Source organism: Nelumbo lutea, chromosome 6 (assembly GCF_056320005.1).
Source record: "Nelumbo lutea isolate HS-2025 chromosome 6, American lotus-T2T, whole genome shotgun sequence".
Classification (NCBI taxonomy): domain Eukaryota; kingdom Viridiplantae; phylum Streptophyta; class Magnoliopsida; order Proteales; family Nelumbonaceae; genus Nelumbo; species Nelumbo lutea.
In genome coordinates, this window is record NC_142689.1 from 59288176 (window position 1) to 59303496 (window position 15321).

Sequence of the window (15321 nt, forward strand, 5' to 3'; positions counted from 1 at the left end):
TTTAGTCCTTTGCTTACAAATCCTAAAACAAAGTAACCTCTACTCTTATGTTCAGACCTAAAAACTAGACTTGAGAATTTTTTGTAGCCTAACCAATTTAGCTTGGATCCTTGACTCTCATTAATCCCTTTTCAAATCGCTATAGACGAATAGTCAGTTCAGAACCTATAAACACAATGTTGCCATATTATAACCTTTTTAGATCAATAACATAAGGAGTCTCTAATCCCCTTTAGATCTTATTTTTGCATTATACTATACCCCATACAACTTGAGGAGGCATTTCTTGCTACAATAATAATGCCAACAAGCACAAGAATGCAATTCAAGTATTAGAACAATCACTTTGTGCAAATATCAAAATTATGATTGACATTATTTGAAATTATTTGCATAAAAACTAAGGTGGCTAGCTCTAATTTTCCATGTGGAAAGGTCTTGGGCTAAAGCTTACTCCATGGGGATAGGGTGGAGAAAGGACCACATGATGCCAATTTCTATACAACTCATCAAGTAAACTTGGCCCTATGTAATATCATATTTATAACATTAGATAAATGACCTTGTACAAAGCGAGTTGAGTTAGGATAAATCATTCTAAGTCCAAGATTCTCCCTATTTACTGGACCAAAAAACTTGATCATTCTCCTAACTAAGATGGACTGGTACAATCATGCTGACCTTCCACATTCCATCCTTACACTATATTTTCTTGTAACCTAATGTTTATATTGTCCCCTAACTCTAAATCAATAACCCATTGCCTTGCCAAATTCTAATTCTAGAAAAAATTGAGGCTACAAAACCATCAAACCTTATAATGTATTAGGCCAAACTTCATTGTTGTCGTACTTCATAGCTATTACAAATCTATACAAAACATCCTAAAAGAAATTTTCTAAATTTTAAAACAAGAACATCTACCATGCAACATCTTTAGAAAAAATAAACCATGCTAAGACAATGTACAACTTATTTACTGTAATTTCATATATAGCCTTATTTTGCGTACTATGCTTCTCTAAAGAGACTGATGATATTATGATAATACACACTACACCAATGGGACAATTGGAGTTGAACTACATTCTATACTATATATGAATAATGGACAAGACAAAATTAATTCAAAATCCAAAGAAGGTTCCAACTTCCAAGACTTTGCACCAAATACAATGAGGGAAAGCTCGGTCTGGAGAAATAAAATGAACATGAATAAAAGAACCTCAAAAATGGAACATCAATGATTATATTTCCAAATCAGAGGCAAATGAAGCATATCTTACAATATCTAGACTTACCGTTGAGAATGGGGCTATGATGGTGAACTTTTAGGCTAAGATCTAGGTTTGATTGCGATGAAGAAGGCAAGGGCTCAAATCTAGATATGGATTTGAGATATCTCGACTACACAAAGAAGTTATTGACAATAGATATCAAAGATCAGTAATAGTCATTATCATTAGAATTCGACCAAGGTATGTAGGAAGCTGTGACAACAAATGCAAATGGTTAGCTTGTTTCCCATAATTGTTTGAAGAGAACAAAGTTTGCTAAAAAAATTGAAGTAACCTTTGTCCTTAATACCGATGCTTTTTTTTTATAACAAAATGCATATTTGTGTTGATATTCAACACATTTTTACACTTTTTCCAAATACTTACAAATCTAATCCAGGATGCATATTTGTGCTGAACTGGAATTTTAACCCCTTCCAAATGGAGCCTAATATGTAATAGCAATAATAATATCAAGGATGTAAAACAATTGAAATCATTTATTCCTATTATAGATAGTATTGATGGCCCTGAAAATCGACATTTTGAACCTTGCAAAACATAAGACATGTATACTTTAATAATTTACATGGAGAAAAATATTTATATTAAAATCCTTTATTAAGATGGTGTCTAGTACCAACTCAACTCAAAGCCATTGGATTGGGTTCGGATAGGGTTGCAAATGTTAACCATTATGTTTGAATTTGAATTCAAATTTGATCACATTAAGGTTAACCCTTATTTAATCCCTTTATAATTTGATCAAATATGGATCGACCCCTATCCTACCCAATAAAATTCAGTTCAATTCAATTTAAATGTATTTGCACATATATTTAACATTTATATTGTACTATTTGTAAAGTTGGTTTGAATGTCATGTTTTTCCTAAATAGTCATAGCCTTAAGTTTTATACAAGTTGATTTTGATTCAATTTGTTCATGGAATACAATATTAAAGTCATTTTTATTCATTTTATTAATAATATACAATATTTTGGTTATTTTTAGTTTATTTTAATTAACACTATTCAATATTCGATTGCAATTCAAATATGATGGATATGATCCAATTTTATTTTAAATATAAATCAATCAAATTTGGTTATTCCTATATTCAATTAGGCTCAATTTGTTTGCATCCCAGTTATTGTTGGGAGTTCATACATTAAAGTTGACCTCAATCTCATATCACCTATGTGTTTTTTTGGGTTATTTATTTACACATTCCCTTGACTTTCTCATAATTACTAAAACAACCCCTTTAGTTTTCATATTATTAAGACACACATTGTGGTTTGCAATTGTATTATTTATTTTATTTTATTTTTTATGCCCAATTGTATTACTTATTACTTGTTCTCTTGAAATTAAGTGGAACATGGCATTTTAAACCCTAAGATTTGCTCAAACAATTTAATCAAAAGAAAAGAAAGACCTAAAATACCAAGTTTTCCCATAAGAAAATTTATCTAGGAATTGATGTTGGTACCATCTTCACATGATCATTGATTACATGTTTGAATACGCTCATAAAATGATACACCAAGGTTTGGGTCTATTATTTTCAGCCTCTAGTTGTGCCAGTTGCCCCCATCCCTCTTTTAGGAATGGCAATGGGGCATGGCAGGACTGTGTTTTACATGCCCCATCCCCATCCCTACCCTAAATCCCATCGTGGCTAGAAATCCAAACCCAATCCTCATCCCCACGAGGAATAGAGATGACCAAATTTGTCATGCCTTGTCCTAGTCATTTCTACTTGCAAATCAGTTTTTTTATTTTTTAAAGCCTACAATATATTAGTAATTAAGCACATGCATTGTGCATGAAAAATTTTTCTTCATGTTAATTACTTAAATTTTAGATATATCATAGTTAAGATAGAAATTGAAAATTAACGAATAACAATATAAGTGAAAATAAACTTAAATGCTTGTAGTAAACGTACACGTGTATTATACGTGGAAGTTTAATATTACAATAACATTTTATTATTATTATTATTATTATTATTATTATATTTTGTATTCCACTTCTAGTATAAATAAAAAAATATTTTTTATTTTGACAATTATTTTTATTGAATATGATGAATTAGAAATGTTCCCAAATGATTTTAACAAAATTCTATACTTTTTCATTTTTGTGTTATTTTTTAAATATTTATTATTCAATTATGATGTCATGGGTTTCTTTGAAAAATTTGATCATTGACCCCACCATCTAGATAAGAAAATAACTTTGTTTTCATATTAGTTTTAAATTATATATTTCATCTACATTATATAAATAATCTTTGCTTATCACATTGAAAATTTTGGCATAATTAATATATAATTTTTTATATATTATTTTGATTACTTGTACTTTTTATTTTATTTAAGATTTATTATTTAATTATCATCGACTAGTCCATTTGATTTAAACCAGTAACCCACCACCCAAAAAGGAAAATAGTTTGATATCTAGTTTGACATTAAATTTTGTATTATGCTTAAATCATTGATAAAATTATTTCTTATGTATAATACTTATTGTTTTTCAATATTATGAATTACAATATTAAAGATGTAACCAATATTTTATTTTTTATAAATATATAACATTAGATATGTGCCCAAAATTTTCTCTATTTTTTTTTATTGTTGTGATTCTTTGTATTTTCTATTTAAAAAAATTATTACTTGACTATGACACTATTTCATTTTTAGGTTGATTTTAAATTTGGAATTCCATTTTCATCATTAATAAAAGTATTTCTTACATTTCATACTTATTTTTTGTTAGTATAATGAATATACAATATTAGAGATATGTCCAATTCTTTTTATTTTTTGTATTATATATTTTATTTATTTTAATTTTTTATTGAATTATGACATTATTTGTTAACCCATTTGACCCCAAATGGTCGAATTGCTTACCCACTATCGAGAGGGAAAAATGTTTTTGTTTTCAAAATATTTATTTTTGTACTATTAAAGTTAATGTTGTGGATTTAATTAATAGACTTTAATGATAAAATATATCTTAAATATAGGATTTAATGAGAGAGAATAATAAAATAGATTTATTTCCAATTGGTTTCAAATTTTATATACTATTTCCATCGTTAATAAAAACATTTCTTATTTATCATACTTATTATTGTTTAACATATCAAATATATGATGTTAAAAATGTTCATAATTTTTTTTTTAATTATTTTATGAGTCACGTGAGTAAATAGATGAAATCATAGATGTATATTGATAGATGGAACACAATAGGTGCAAACTAAAGGAATTGGGATTTGCTCTCCTTAAAGAGCACTCCTCGTGCCAATCTCATAGCCACATTCCACCGTATATTGGGAACATCTCCCACGAATAATAACATACGAGTATGAGAGATGTTCCTAATGTATGGTCGGTACATGCTGGCATGCTATGATGTCAATATGGGGAGCGCTTTATGAGGAGCAAGGGCCTGCCAGAGGTTGAGAGCTATGGACTTAATGTCTAGAAGCCGCTATTGGGATAGAAATAAACTTATTCAAAACTTTGGTCCAAGTGAAGTTAAGTTGATTGAGAACACTCACATATTCAATAATTATAAGAATTACTGATTCCTCTAGTTGGGATCTCCTCATGGTTAATTTTTGATGAAAAGTTTTATGACTTGACATGAAGAAATTTACATGCAAGAGAGATTAGATAATAACTTATTATAGGTAATTAAAAGAATTTGGATGTTGAGAATGCCAATAAAATGCAAATTGCTCCTTTGGACGGTTGGCTAGAGATGTTGTATATGCTAAAGATAGATTGGTAGTTTGTGGCTTGATTGTTGATAAATCTTGTTTGTTTTGTGGAAAGGGGAGTATATCCTACATTTGTTTTGTTATTGCCTGTTAGGTTTTTCTTTTTGCTTCTCCTCAGGGTATTAGAGTTAATAACGAGTAGTACAATTCCTTTGTTGAGATTTTGTTTGATGTGTTGAAGTTCTTTGGTTGATGTTCATAATTCCCTTGCGTTGTTAGTTGTTACAATGTACATTGTTTGGAACTAGGAATGCATGTCCATCAGTTTGTAGAAGGGATATTGCATTGAGTATCAAAATTTTTCATGAAACTAAGTGAACTTAATTCTGTGGTCTTAAATCCTTTGTTGTCTAGTTATGTGGATGATAAATAATAATAGAAATTTTTATAGACATGGAAATATAAAAAATTGTAGGAAATGTTAAAAACATATTATTTACTACCATCATCATCATCATTAAAAATTTGCTTACAAAGCACATGCTCACTTACTAATCTCAAAAACAATGCAAGAATATAGAAAATGATAGGGGTTAGTGCATCATAAAAATTTATCAATGATTGCTCCCTGAAGCTGCCACCGCAAGCTTCTTGCGCAAATGCAAAAGTCAATAGGGTTAGGGTGTTTTCTCTATTTGAAGGGCATAGGTGGTCATTTTGATTTTTTTTGGGACAATCTTGTCCCACTAAAATGAAATAAGTACTTATTCCTGTTTTTTTTGTCAAATAGGAATAAGCGCTTATTTTTTTTTCACTTATTATGTGCTCCCACCACTTATTTTAAGTGAAATCAAACAATACCTTAAAGCCCTTGTTTGGTATCACTTAAAATAAGTGGTGTTATCACACAATAAGTGGAAATATAAGTATTGATTCCTGATTCTTGCTTGGCTAAAAAGCCAAGAATAAGTTCTTATTTCAAAAATAAAACAACCTTTGGGATGCTTATTTTAAGTGCTTAAAATTTAAGTGTTTATTTGTTTTTCTTGGGACGAGTCTACCCCTAAAAAATTTTTGATATGATGAAAATGTCCCCATGAATGGAGAAAACCCTATCATATTTCTCCATTTGTGTAAGGTGCTTAAGCAACTATAGGTTGAAACATGGAGGGTGGCTTGAGGCTAGAGATACGGCCTAAGAACCTCATGTATGTGATTTGTTTTGCATTTTTTGGGCTCCTCATCCATTTATAGTCCAATTTGGACTATCTTTTGTGAGTTTTTATTAGTTGAAACTAGATTCTTGACATTTTTTGCATAGATATAGTTTCTAAATTAGAAACTACTGAAATTCTCACTGGTGGCAATGGGTACGACCATCCTAACCCCATATTTTGATTGTTTAGAATTTATATTTTGTTTTGTGTATTCCATTGAAAACATCCAATTATCTGATTTTTATTTGGATTTTTAGGAATATTACTCCAATAATATGCAATTCCTGATATTTTTGTTATTATTATTATTATTATTATCATCATTATTATGATTTTATTACCATATATGAATTATTATTGTTGTTATTATTATGGTAATAATGCCATGTGTAGTTCAATGTGCGTTACACGTGACCCATGTGTCTTGAAGGAGTGATGTGGTAATTTCCTTGAAATAAATAATATAATATTCAAAAACCAACAATTATATGGATTTGTGAAGTAGAGGCTAAAAATGTCATTTCCATAAAATTAAGTACTTGTTTGGGAAGTGGTTCACCAAATATCATCACCACAATAAGTGCTTAAAATAAACATAAGTGGTTTGGGAAAGGGGTCTCAAAACAGCAATAAGTACTTATTTTTTAAACCACTTATTTTCCAAATATAGCCAAAATAAGATATCTTAGGGCTACTTACTTTTTAAGTATTTATTTTCAAAATGAATACTTATTCTGTTTTTTTTTTTGCCAAATATAAAAACTTATTTTTCACTTACTGTATAGTCTCATCACTTATTTTAAGTGATACAAGAAAAGGGCTAAATATGCAATCATTGTTTTAAAAGGCTTAAGCCTTGAGACGAGGAACACATATTTTGCCTTTAGGCTTAAGCCTCACAACTTTGATGTAAGGCTTAAAGCCTTTGTTAGAGTAAGGAGTAAACCTCAAGCCTAAGGCATGAGGTGTAACCTAAGGCGTAAAAAGGCATAGGCCTTAGTATCAATGATTACTTAATGATTTAATGCAAAAAATATATATTTTTTAAATTCAAAACATATAGAAAAAACACTTCAATAATTATAGGCCAAATAAAAAAAGTAAAAAAGAAACACCACTAGGGCAATTCCAATTCTATTAGCTTTTTCTAATATTTTAAGAGAGTTCAATGTAAAAAGGACTAGCCAAGCTTTTAGTTTCTTTTTGACAAATGAAGTGAGGTTTTTATTATTATTCTAAATATAATGTCCCAAATTTGTTATTTTTCTCATTTCTTCTACTAATGGCTCTTTTTTTTTTCTTTTTAACAACAACAATAATAATAGTTGATTCTTCTTCTTCTTACTATTATTATTATTATTATTATTATTATTATTATTATTATTATTATTATTATTATTATTATTGTTATTATTATAGATAAAATCAACTAAGTTATTTCCTTTCTTATAAATTATTTTTTTACATGAAATGTACTATGTTATTAGTTATTATTTTATTTAATGCTTAAATGTTGAAATTTATTGATTATAAATTTCTAGTTTATGGATGTATACTTTTTATCATTTTAATTTGACATATTATCTATTATTTTCATCAATTTACAAATTTTAATTAATTTTTCTCTTAAGGCCTATTCGTTTGCTTTTGAAGTCTAACATCTGAAAGTGCAATAATTACATTAGGATATATACTAGTATTGGTGAACTTTTCTTTTCTCTGAAATCTGAATGCATAGATTATTGTTTTGAATTTTGAAAATGATCAAATATCCATTTTGACCCCATATATGAAAGTTTTTGTTTGTCTTTTTGGGAGTACCACTAGAAAACAAGTTGTATGATTACACTTTAAAAGGTAAGAAATAAGAGGAAATGAATAACCATTTTTTTCTTAAAATTAAAATATTCATCTTAAAAGATAAGAATAAGAGGAAACAAATAGACCCTTAAACTTTGAGGCTTATGTTTTGCAAAGCCTTAAGGCTTACACCTCACATTTTTGTGATGCTCAACTTTGTAATTGTAATAGAATTTTTAGAAACGGGTTTTCCTTCCCTTTCTTAGGAAGCTTTTTGTTTGATTAATTGTATTAGATCTTGTCTTATTTCTCTATTTGGCTAATTTTAATTTTTTACCTAGAATGTTTAATAGGAGTATTCATAAACTTGCCTAAATAACTAAATGTTTGAACTCGGAGCACAAACAAAATCCTCTTTTTGTTGTTAGTGGCAGTTTTTTTACTTATCAAAACACAAAAAACATAAAGGGGGTATCTTAATAAGAGGCATTACGCGTGGATGCTTTAATTAATACAGTAAAGTGAAAGGGGATGTCTTAATAAATGAGATAACTCCAATTCTCACCTTAACCCTAGATGCACACTGGTTTTAGCCGGTGTGGCAGCGGCTCTGATTTTGATGATAAACAGAGAAGTCAAAATGGTCAACCATCCTAAGCCTTGATCCCGCGTAAGATTCCAATCCAAGTGCCGATAACAAAAGACTACTCTTCGTTCCGCTGGTGCAGTGTCTGGGGGCTGGGGGCCGCCGGACGAGACGAATGTCGTCGAAAGGGCTAAAGAGGTCTTGTTAAGATGAATGATGAGTTTGAACTTTGAAACGGTGAAGAATGATGAAGAGGATGAAGAGTGGTGATCAAATCAAAGCTACATTGTCATTGGGTTTTACTTTCTTTTAATTTTATCTGGAAAAAGAAGAAAACAGAAGTTGAAGAGAGATTTGTGCACGAAACGCTCACATGTTATACGACGGCGGATGAAACGAAAAGTCCAAAAACGAAACTTCAGTCTTGTGGTCTCCTTCATCTTTTTCTAATCTAATCTAACTGCAATTTACCTCTGATGTCCCTGAGAAGATTTCAGTTGTTAGAACCAATGCGGAGAAGGAACTCCATCGAGTGTTGATGAACTTTGAACATTCAGTTAATGATGGGTTCGTCGACGATATTGACGCCCACGCAGAGATACGCGGCTGGGGCTCTTCTTTCTCTCGCCCTCCACCAGGCTCAGATCCATCAGACCCCTTTATCATCCCTTCTGCCTAGTGATGACGATACTGCCGAGGAACGAACGAGCAGCGGCAGCAGTACCGATTCTGTGACAGAGGATCCTCACATTTCTCACCTCTGGATCCACCAAAACTTCGCTCTCCTCCGCCCTGTATTCAGGTCTCGCCCTTTCAACGTGATGGATTTTATTGAAATCTGAATTCTTGAAACAACTCATACCAGGTTGCTTGTGTTAAATCCTCGGTTTATCTGTTTTGACTGAACGATGCTGTTGCTCTGATTTCTCGTTCTGTTTATGCTATGGTGTCAGTCACTTTGAGATTCACTATTGGTTCTGCATTCTTTTACAAGTTTCAAGTAGAAGTTAATTTGTGGAATGAATTGATTGAAAGTTAAGTTTTATCTCGACTGATGATATTCTTAATGTGAAATTTTAAATTAGTGAAATAGGGTTATTCTATTTTGGGTAGTTATGGTCTTATGGATGATTATTGTATTCGGAACTACGTTATACTACTAAACTTTACATTGGACGTTCACGTAGGATCCTATTTTCAAGAATTACTGGAATCAATTTTGATCGGTTCCCTTTATCCATTTTGCAGCATAAACAGGTTATGGAGCATTTTGTCTCATTTTCTTTTATTGTTTTTGTGCTATAAACAGGTTCCTACAGATAGATCCTAAAGCCTGGACTGGGCTGGAGGAAACTGCTCGGTCTTCTCCAGCCAAGCATCGTGTTGGAGCTGTATGCCTTCTTCCCTACAATTCATGCCTTTGAAATATCTTATCTTATTGCATAGGATATATATGATTTTTTTTTTGATTGGGTTTCTGCTCAATGATCTTAAAGAAGAGGTTGATGATACTTTTATTACTTTGCAATCCATAATCAAGAACCTTCAATCTTTCTTCATTAGAAAATAGTGAAGGTATACAATATTTTTAATAAGCATTTTTTCCAAGGACCAATGGTAAGTGGGAAATATATTTTGAATAAATAAAGGGATACTTTCCCCTGGCATGATGTTCGATCCACATGCTCCAGGGAAATATATATATATATTGGATTGATTTTAGAAGTTGAAAGTGTCAAATACTGGAGCAAGAAAACAACAAACATACTGGCAGTTTTCTTTTCCATTTAATGTAGAATTCAAAATTGTCATTTGAATGCCTGGTTTTGGATTTTAACGTTAATCTTTGGTTGCTCACAAGAAAACATTGCCATATTGGCAATTTCTTTTTCTCTGCTAATCTATAATTGAAATGTATCAACTGAATGGTAAGTGTTAAGTTCTCATTTTTTAATCATTGGGTGCTTTTGCTGCATTTCTGGTTTTATTTTTATGTATTTATTTATTGGTATAACTTTAGAATACAAAAAGAACTTTCATGACACCTGTTAATTATAAGTATTGGACTTTAAACTATTCCTTAGATGTTATTGGTAGGCCTGTAGGGGAGTCTCCAGATTTCCTGATATTTAGTCATCTGGCTAGTACATTTTGGTCCAAGAGATAACTCAATGTGACCTTTTCTGGTACCTTGGTTTGATAATTCATAACAAGGAGAGAGATTGAGGGGGGTGTCATCCATAGAATCGGAGTGGGATGGGCAAATTGGAGGGGGTGCACCTAGAGTTTTATGTAATAGATGGATACCACATAGATTAGAAGGAAAATTCTGTAAAAGAGTTGTAAAACCACATATGTTGTATGGAGCATAGTGTTGGACAGTTGAGAAACAACATGTCCAAAAAATGAGTGTGGAAGAAATACATATGCTGAGATGGATGAGTGGATAAACTAGAAAGGATGGGATCTGAAATGAAGTCATTTGAAGGAACCTGCAAGTATCTCCAGTATGTGATAAAATGAGAGGAAGTAGACTAAGATGGTTCAGTCACATGCATAAAAGACCATCAACAACACACATAAGAAGAAGTGATTTGTTGCAAGTTGAAAGGGTTAGGGTTAGACCAAAAAGGACGTGGGTAGAAGTAGTAAGAAATGATTTAAATGCTAATATTTTAACAATGGATATGACATTAAACAGAATGGAATTGCGAAACAGGATTCATGTAGCTGAACCCCATATGACGGTGAATTGGTGATGATTACTAGCACATCGTAGTCACCAGTCTAAACAAAGTATAGCAATCTATTAAGAAATATAATTAACCAAGTTCCATATTTTATCCTACACCATCCTCCCCCTTTGAAAGTTTCACCTTCTTTTGAAAAAATCAGGTACAATTTTATTGACCTTAATCATGTCCAGGAGCTAGTTATTGAGAAACTGTTTCCACCTGCTTGGTAGTTATTTCTCAGCCGTTATCATTTTCAGGTGTCTTAGTACAGATTATGCGACGAGAATTATGGGTATCTTATAAGATATGGCTTCATGTCTGGCTGAATCTGATATTCTTACTTTTATACAAAGATATATGAATTCTATGGCCATATTTAATCCGGAAAAAAAGACTTTATTATCTGGAGATAGATAAAATGGTGAAGTGGCATTATAGAAGAGTTGTGGTTCTTTATTTTAGATTATCATGTAGTATTATTATAAATTCTATTTTACCATGAATTTAGGCCTCTCAGGATTATAAATTATAACTGTGACAGATGGGTAACTCATATATGTCCCTTTTTTTTTGAGAATTCTTGGAGTTATGAGGCATTATTACTCTCTTTATTGTAGAGACTATGGGATTTTTACCTGAAGGTGTTCACTACCGTTGTGGAAGCTTCTAATCTTGCATATTTGTTTTTCATCATCAGCAGTCATCATTATGGTTAATTAATAATTAGTATTCATCTATTACAGTTTTTTAGGTTACTTTCAGAAGATAATGATGAAACTTCTTCAGAAAGGTTGGACCAGGAACTTGCTTTGGCAAAAGCTGTTGATGCTACGGAAATGAGCATGGGAATCAGTCCTGTTTCTTCTGAAGCTACTATAGAAAAACACCATGAGGATGGACATGCATGCCATGAGAATAGCTCCTCTAGGTGAGAAGAATTTAACATCTAAAGTGTCTGATGTGTCCATTGAAACCTCTCAATATATAAGTTTTAATATATTGTCCAGTAAAGAAGATGCATCTGATTGGTCTGGCAGGGGATCAGATGAGAATCTTGTGGAAGAAGAAACACTGCTCAGTTATCAGAGGAAAGTAGTTGTTCTGTATGAGCTCCTCTCTGCTTGTGTAGCAGATATACCTGAAGATGACAAGAAAGATACTCGACAAAGAAAAGGTTATGATGCTCGACATCGTGTGGCTCTTCGGTTGCTGGCAACATGGCTTGGAATCAAGTGGATTAAAATGGTTTGTCCACCAACAAGTGCCACTATTTGTATACACCTTTTATATATGGCTGTGGTACATTTTGCTACTTGTTTGCCTCTACATCGATGGAACATCTAATATGTAATGATATCCTTTTTGATTTTAGGCTCCAATAGTTTTTTTTGTTTTTCCATCATTGTTGGGACAATTAGTATGCTATTCTTCTTGATTGTAGGCTTTGGTTGCATTAAATTTTTGTGGGCTTAGTATATTTTATTTTGAAGGAAAAGGATGCTTTAAAGCATCAAAACTGTCCTCACTTTCCTCATTGGTACCATACTGATTATAGTACCTGTTATGTATAGACAGCATAAAATGGTAGTTTCTATTTATTTCCCGTTGTATGATACCCATCATAGCTTTATATGTTTTGTGTCAGAATTCATAAAGCTTAGCTAGATGTAGGGTGCAGAGGGCACTTTTCTATTGTTTCTTCTCTTTACCTACCATACTCTTTGTATTTGAGATTTTTTATTGTGGATATTGCATATGTTTAAGATCCTGACATGTAAAATTGTTTTTGCCATATATTAATACAACATCCATAGATCCTGACAACAACCAACAGTGGGATTAAGCAAGATCATCAAAACAATGAAACATGTGTTCCAATGTCCTAAAAGTGAGGTATTATGTCAGTTGTTGTCTCCTTGCTTTACAGGCTATGGATGTGCGGTTTGAATTAAGATAAAGAGAAAAAAAAAAGCCATCAAACTTATTTATTGCATTCTTCTCAATAAAATAATTATAAGCTCTTCTGCTATTTTGATTGTGAATACAAGTTTCTGACACCATATCCAAATAGCTTTTGTTTGAGAGATTTTCCTTGCTTATCACAAATTTGTGTATATGTATTATGGAAAAGTTGACATATATTTAATTATTAAAGTAAAAGAAACAGTGCAGGATGGTCTAGAAACCCTTGATTCCCCTAAAGTTGAAGAGAAAAGTGGAGAAGGAGATTGAATAATAACAATGAAGCTGAAATTGCAGCAACAAGTCTCCAAACTTGAAGTTGTTGATCAGTTCTGGATCAATTTGCAGCTGTCTATCTATGTGCAAGACTTGTCAAATGTAGGATTGATTTTAATACTTGATTGGTCTTTTGTCATTTTTTTAGATTAGCCGTACTATGAAGGCTCCAAATATGGTTTTGCTTGGCTGGAAGTACATAAACTGTTTTCTATAATTATATCATGAATGAAAAACTGGGAAGGGGTGTAATCGAGAGTAAGATGAGTGGTAGCTATCATCAACATGAGGAAGTTTGTGGAGGTAGGCTGATGGAAAAAAAAACTTTGAAGGTAGAAGCAAAGGACTTCTTGTTTGAAGAGATGAGGCTGAAAGGTATGCTGAGCTTAAATATTTTTTTTTGATAAATGAGTGAAATTTTATTAAACCAGTAAATAAGAACTATATGCAACCCATGGAAAGGCATGAAATGCGACCTTTTCTTTAAAGCTAATTACAAAATTATTAGTACAAAAGAAATTACACTGAAGCCCAAAATAAAGTATCCCAGAAAATCCCTTGTTTTGCAAGTGAATCAGCCAATGAGTTTGCTGATCTGCCTACCCACTGAACTCTGATTGTCATATTCCTTGTTAACCATTTAACCTTTTTGAGAAGATCTCTAAAACCCCAAATCACAGTGTCTAGATCCTTCAGCCAACCCACTATCACCTGGGAATCCCCTTCGATAATCAGATGTTCTATGCCTAGCTGATTTGCAAGCTGGATTCCTTGTACAGAAGCCAGTAATTCGGCCCTTAAAGAGTCTCCCACACCCGCAGGACCTGAGTACAAAGATTTCACGTTACTATCTTTGTTTCTTAGCACTCCTCCTATGCTTGAAGGTCTTGGATTTCCTCGGCTACTTCCATCAAAGTTCAGCTTGATAAACTCTTCTTATGCTGAGATTAAATATTAGGGAAGCAAAGAAAGGGATGGTGCTGCTACAAGGTATGGGGGTGATTGAATGGCTCAAGGACTTCATGGAGGAAGCAAGTTAGAAAGGTAAGCAAACAAACTGTAAGGAACATCTTTCCGAGGATGGAAGGAAATTTGTAGTAGAAAGCAAGAAAAACTCTAAAGGATCTTTTATACCACTGACCGAGTATTTTGAGAGAGCTGCTGCAATGGAAGGTTGCTAAACAAGAAGGAAATACAACAGAAAAGGAAACGAATAGTCTCTCTACAGCCCAAGATGGGTTTGACAAGCAAGAGTTTCTAATTGTGGCTAACAGTGCAGGGAGATACAGAATAGGAGTGAATCTAAAGAACGATGATTGGGAAAATAAATTTATAGTTGTACCAAAGTCCTGGGTCAAAGATTGGAAGGAAGTTGTAGACCTGTTAGTAGTAAGATTGAAGTTGAAGGATCTCATTTATCAAAAAAAAAAAAAAAACAAAAAGATTGAAGTTGAAGAAAACCTTCATTTTAACTCCTTTTGAGAAATGTAAGGCAGTGCTGGATCTTCTTGAAGACAGAGTAGAATTTACGGCTTTAAACATTCAAGCAGATTTATTTGTTGAAGATAGGGGTACTGGTGAGAATGTTAGATTTGCCCTTTTCACTTGTGGAAGCAAGAAATTGCTGAATCTATTGCACAGCTGTGTGGAGGGACTCATGATGGAGCTTATTGGGGAGATCTTCACTCGACAGCTATTCTTTTAAGTGGAGTAAGACCAA

At 32.2% G+C, this 15321-nt stretch overlaps 1 protein-coding gene across 1 annotated transcript in view; it reads left to right on the top strand.

The window, feature by feature from the left end:
* Window positions 1–8552: 8552 nt before the first annotated feature.
* The window catches only part of LOC148849105 (transmembrane and coiled-coil domain-containing protein STS1-like), a 62203-nt gene continuing 55434 nt past the window's right edge, over window positions 8553–15321 (top strand). Inside the window, exons 1-4 of the mRNA XM_088950559.1 lie at window positions 8553–9430; window positions 9938–10019; window positions 12107–12291; window positions 12401–12608. Of these exons, the coding sequence (XP_088806685.1) occupies window positions 9189–9430; window positions 9938–10019; window positions 12107–12291; window positions 12401–12608 (717 nt within the window). The 5' untranslated portion in view covers window positions 8553–9188. The remainder of the gene's footprint in view (window positions 9431–9937; window positions 10020–12106; window positions 12292–12400; window positions 12609–15321) is intronic.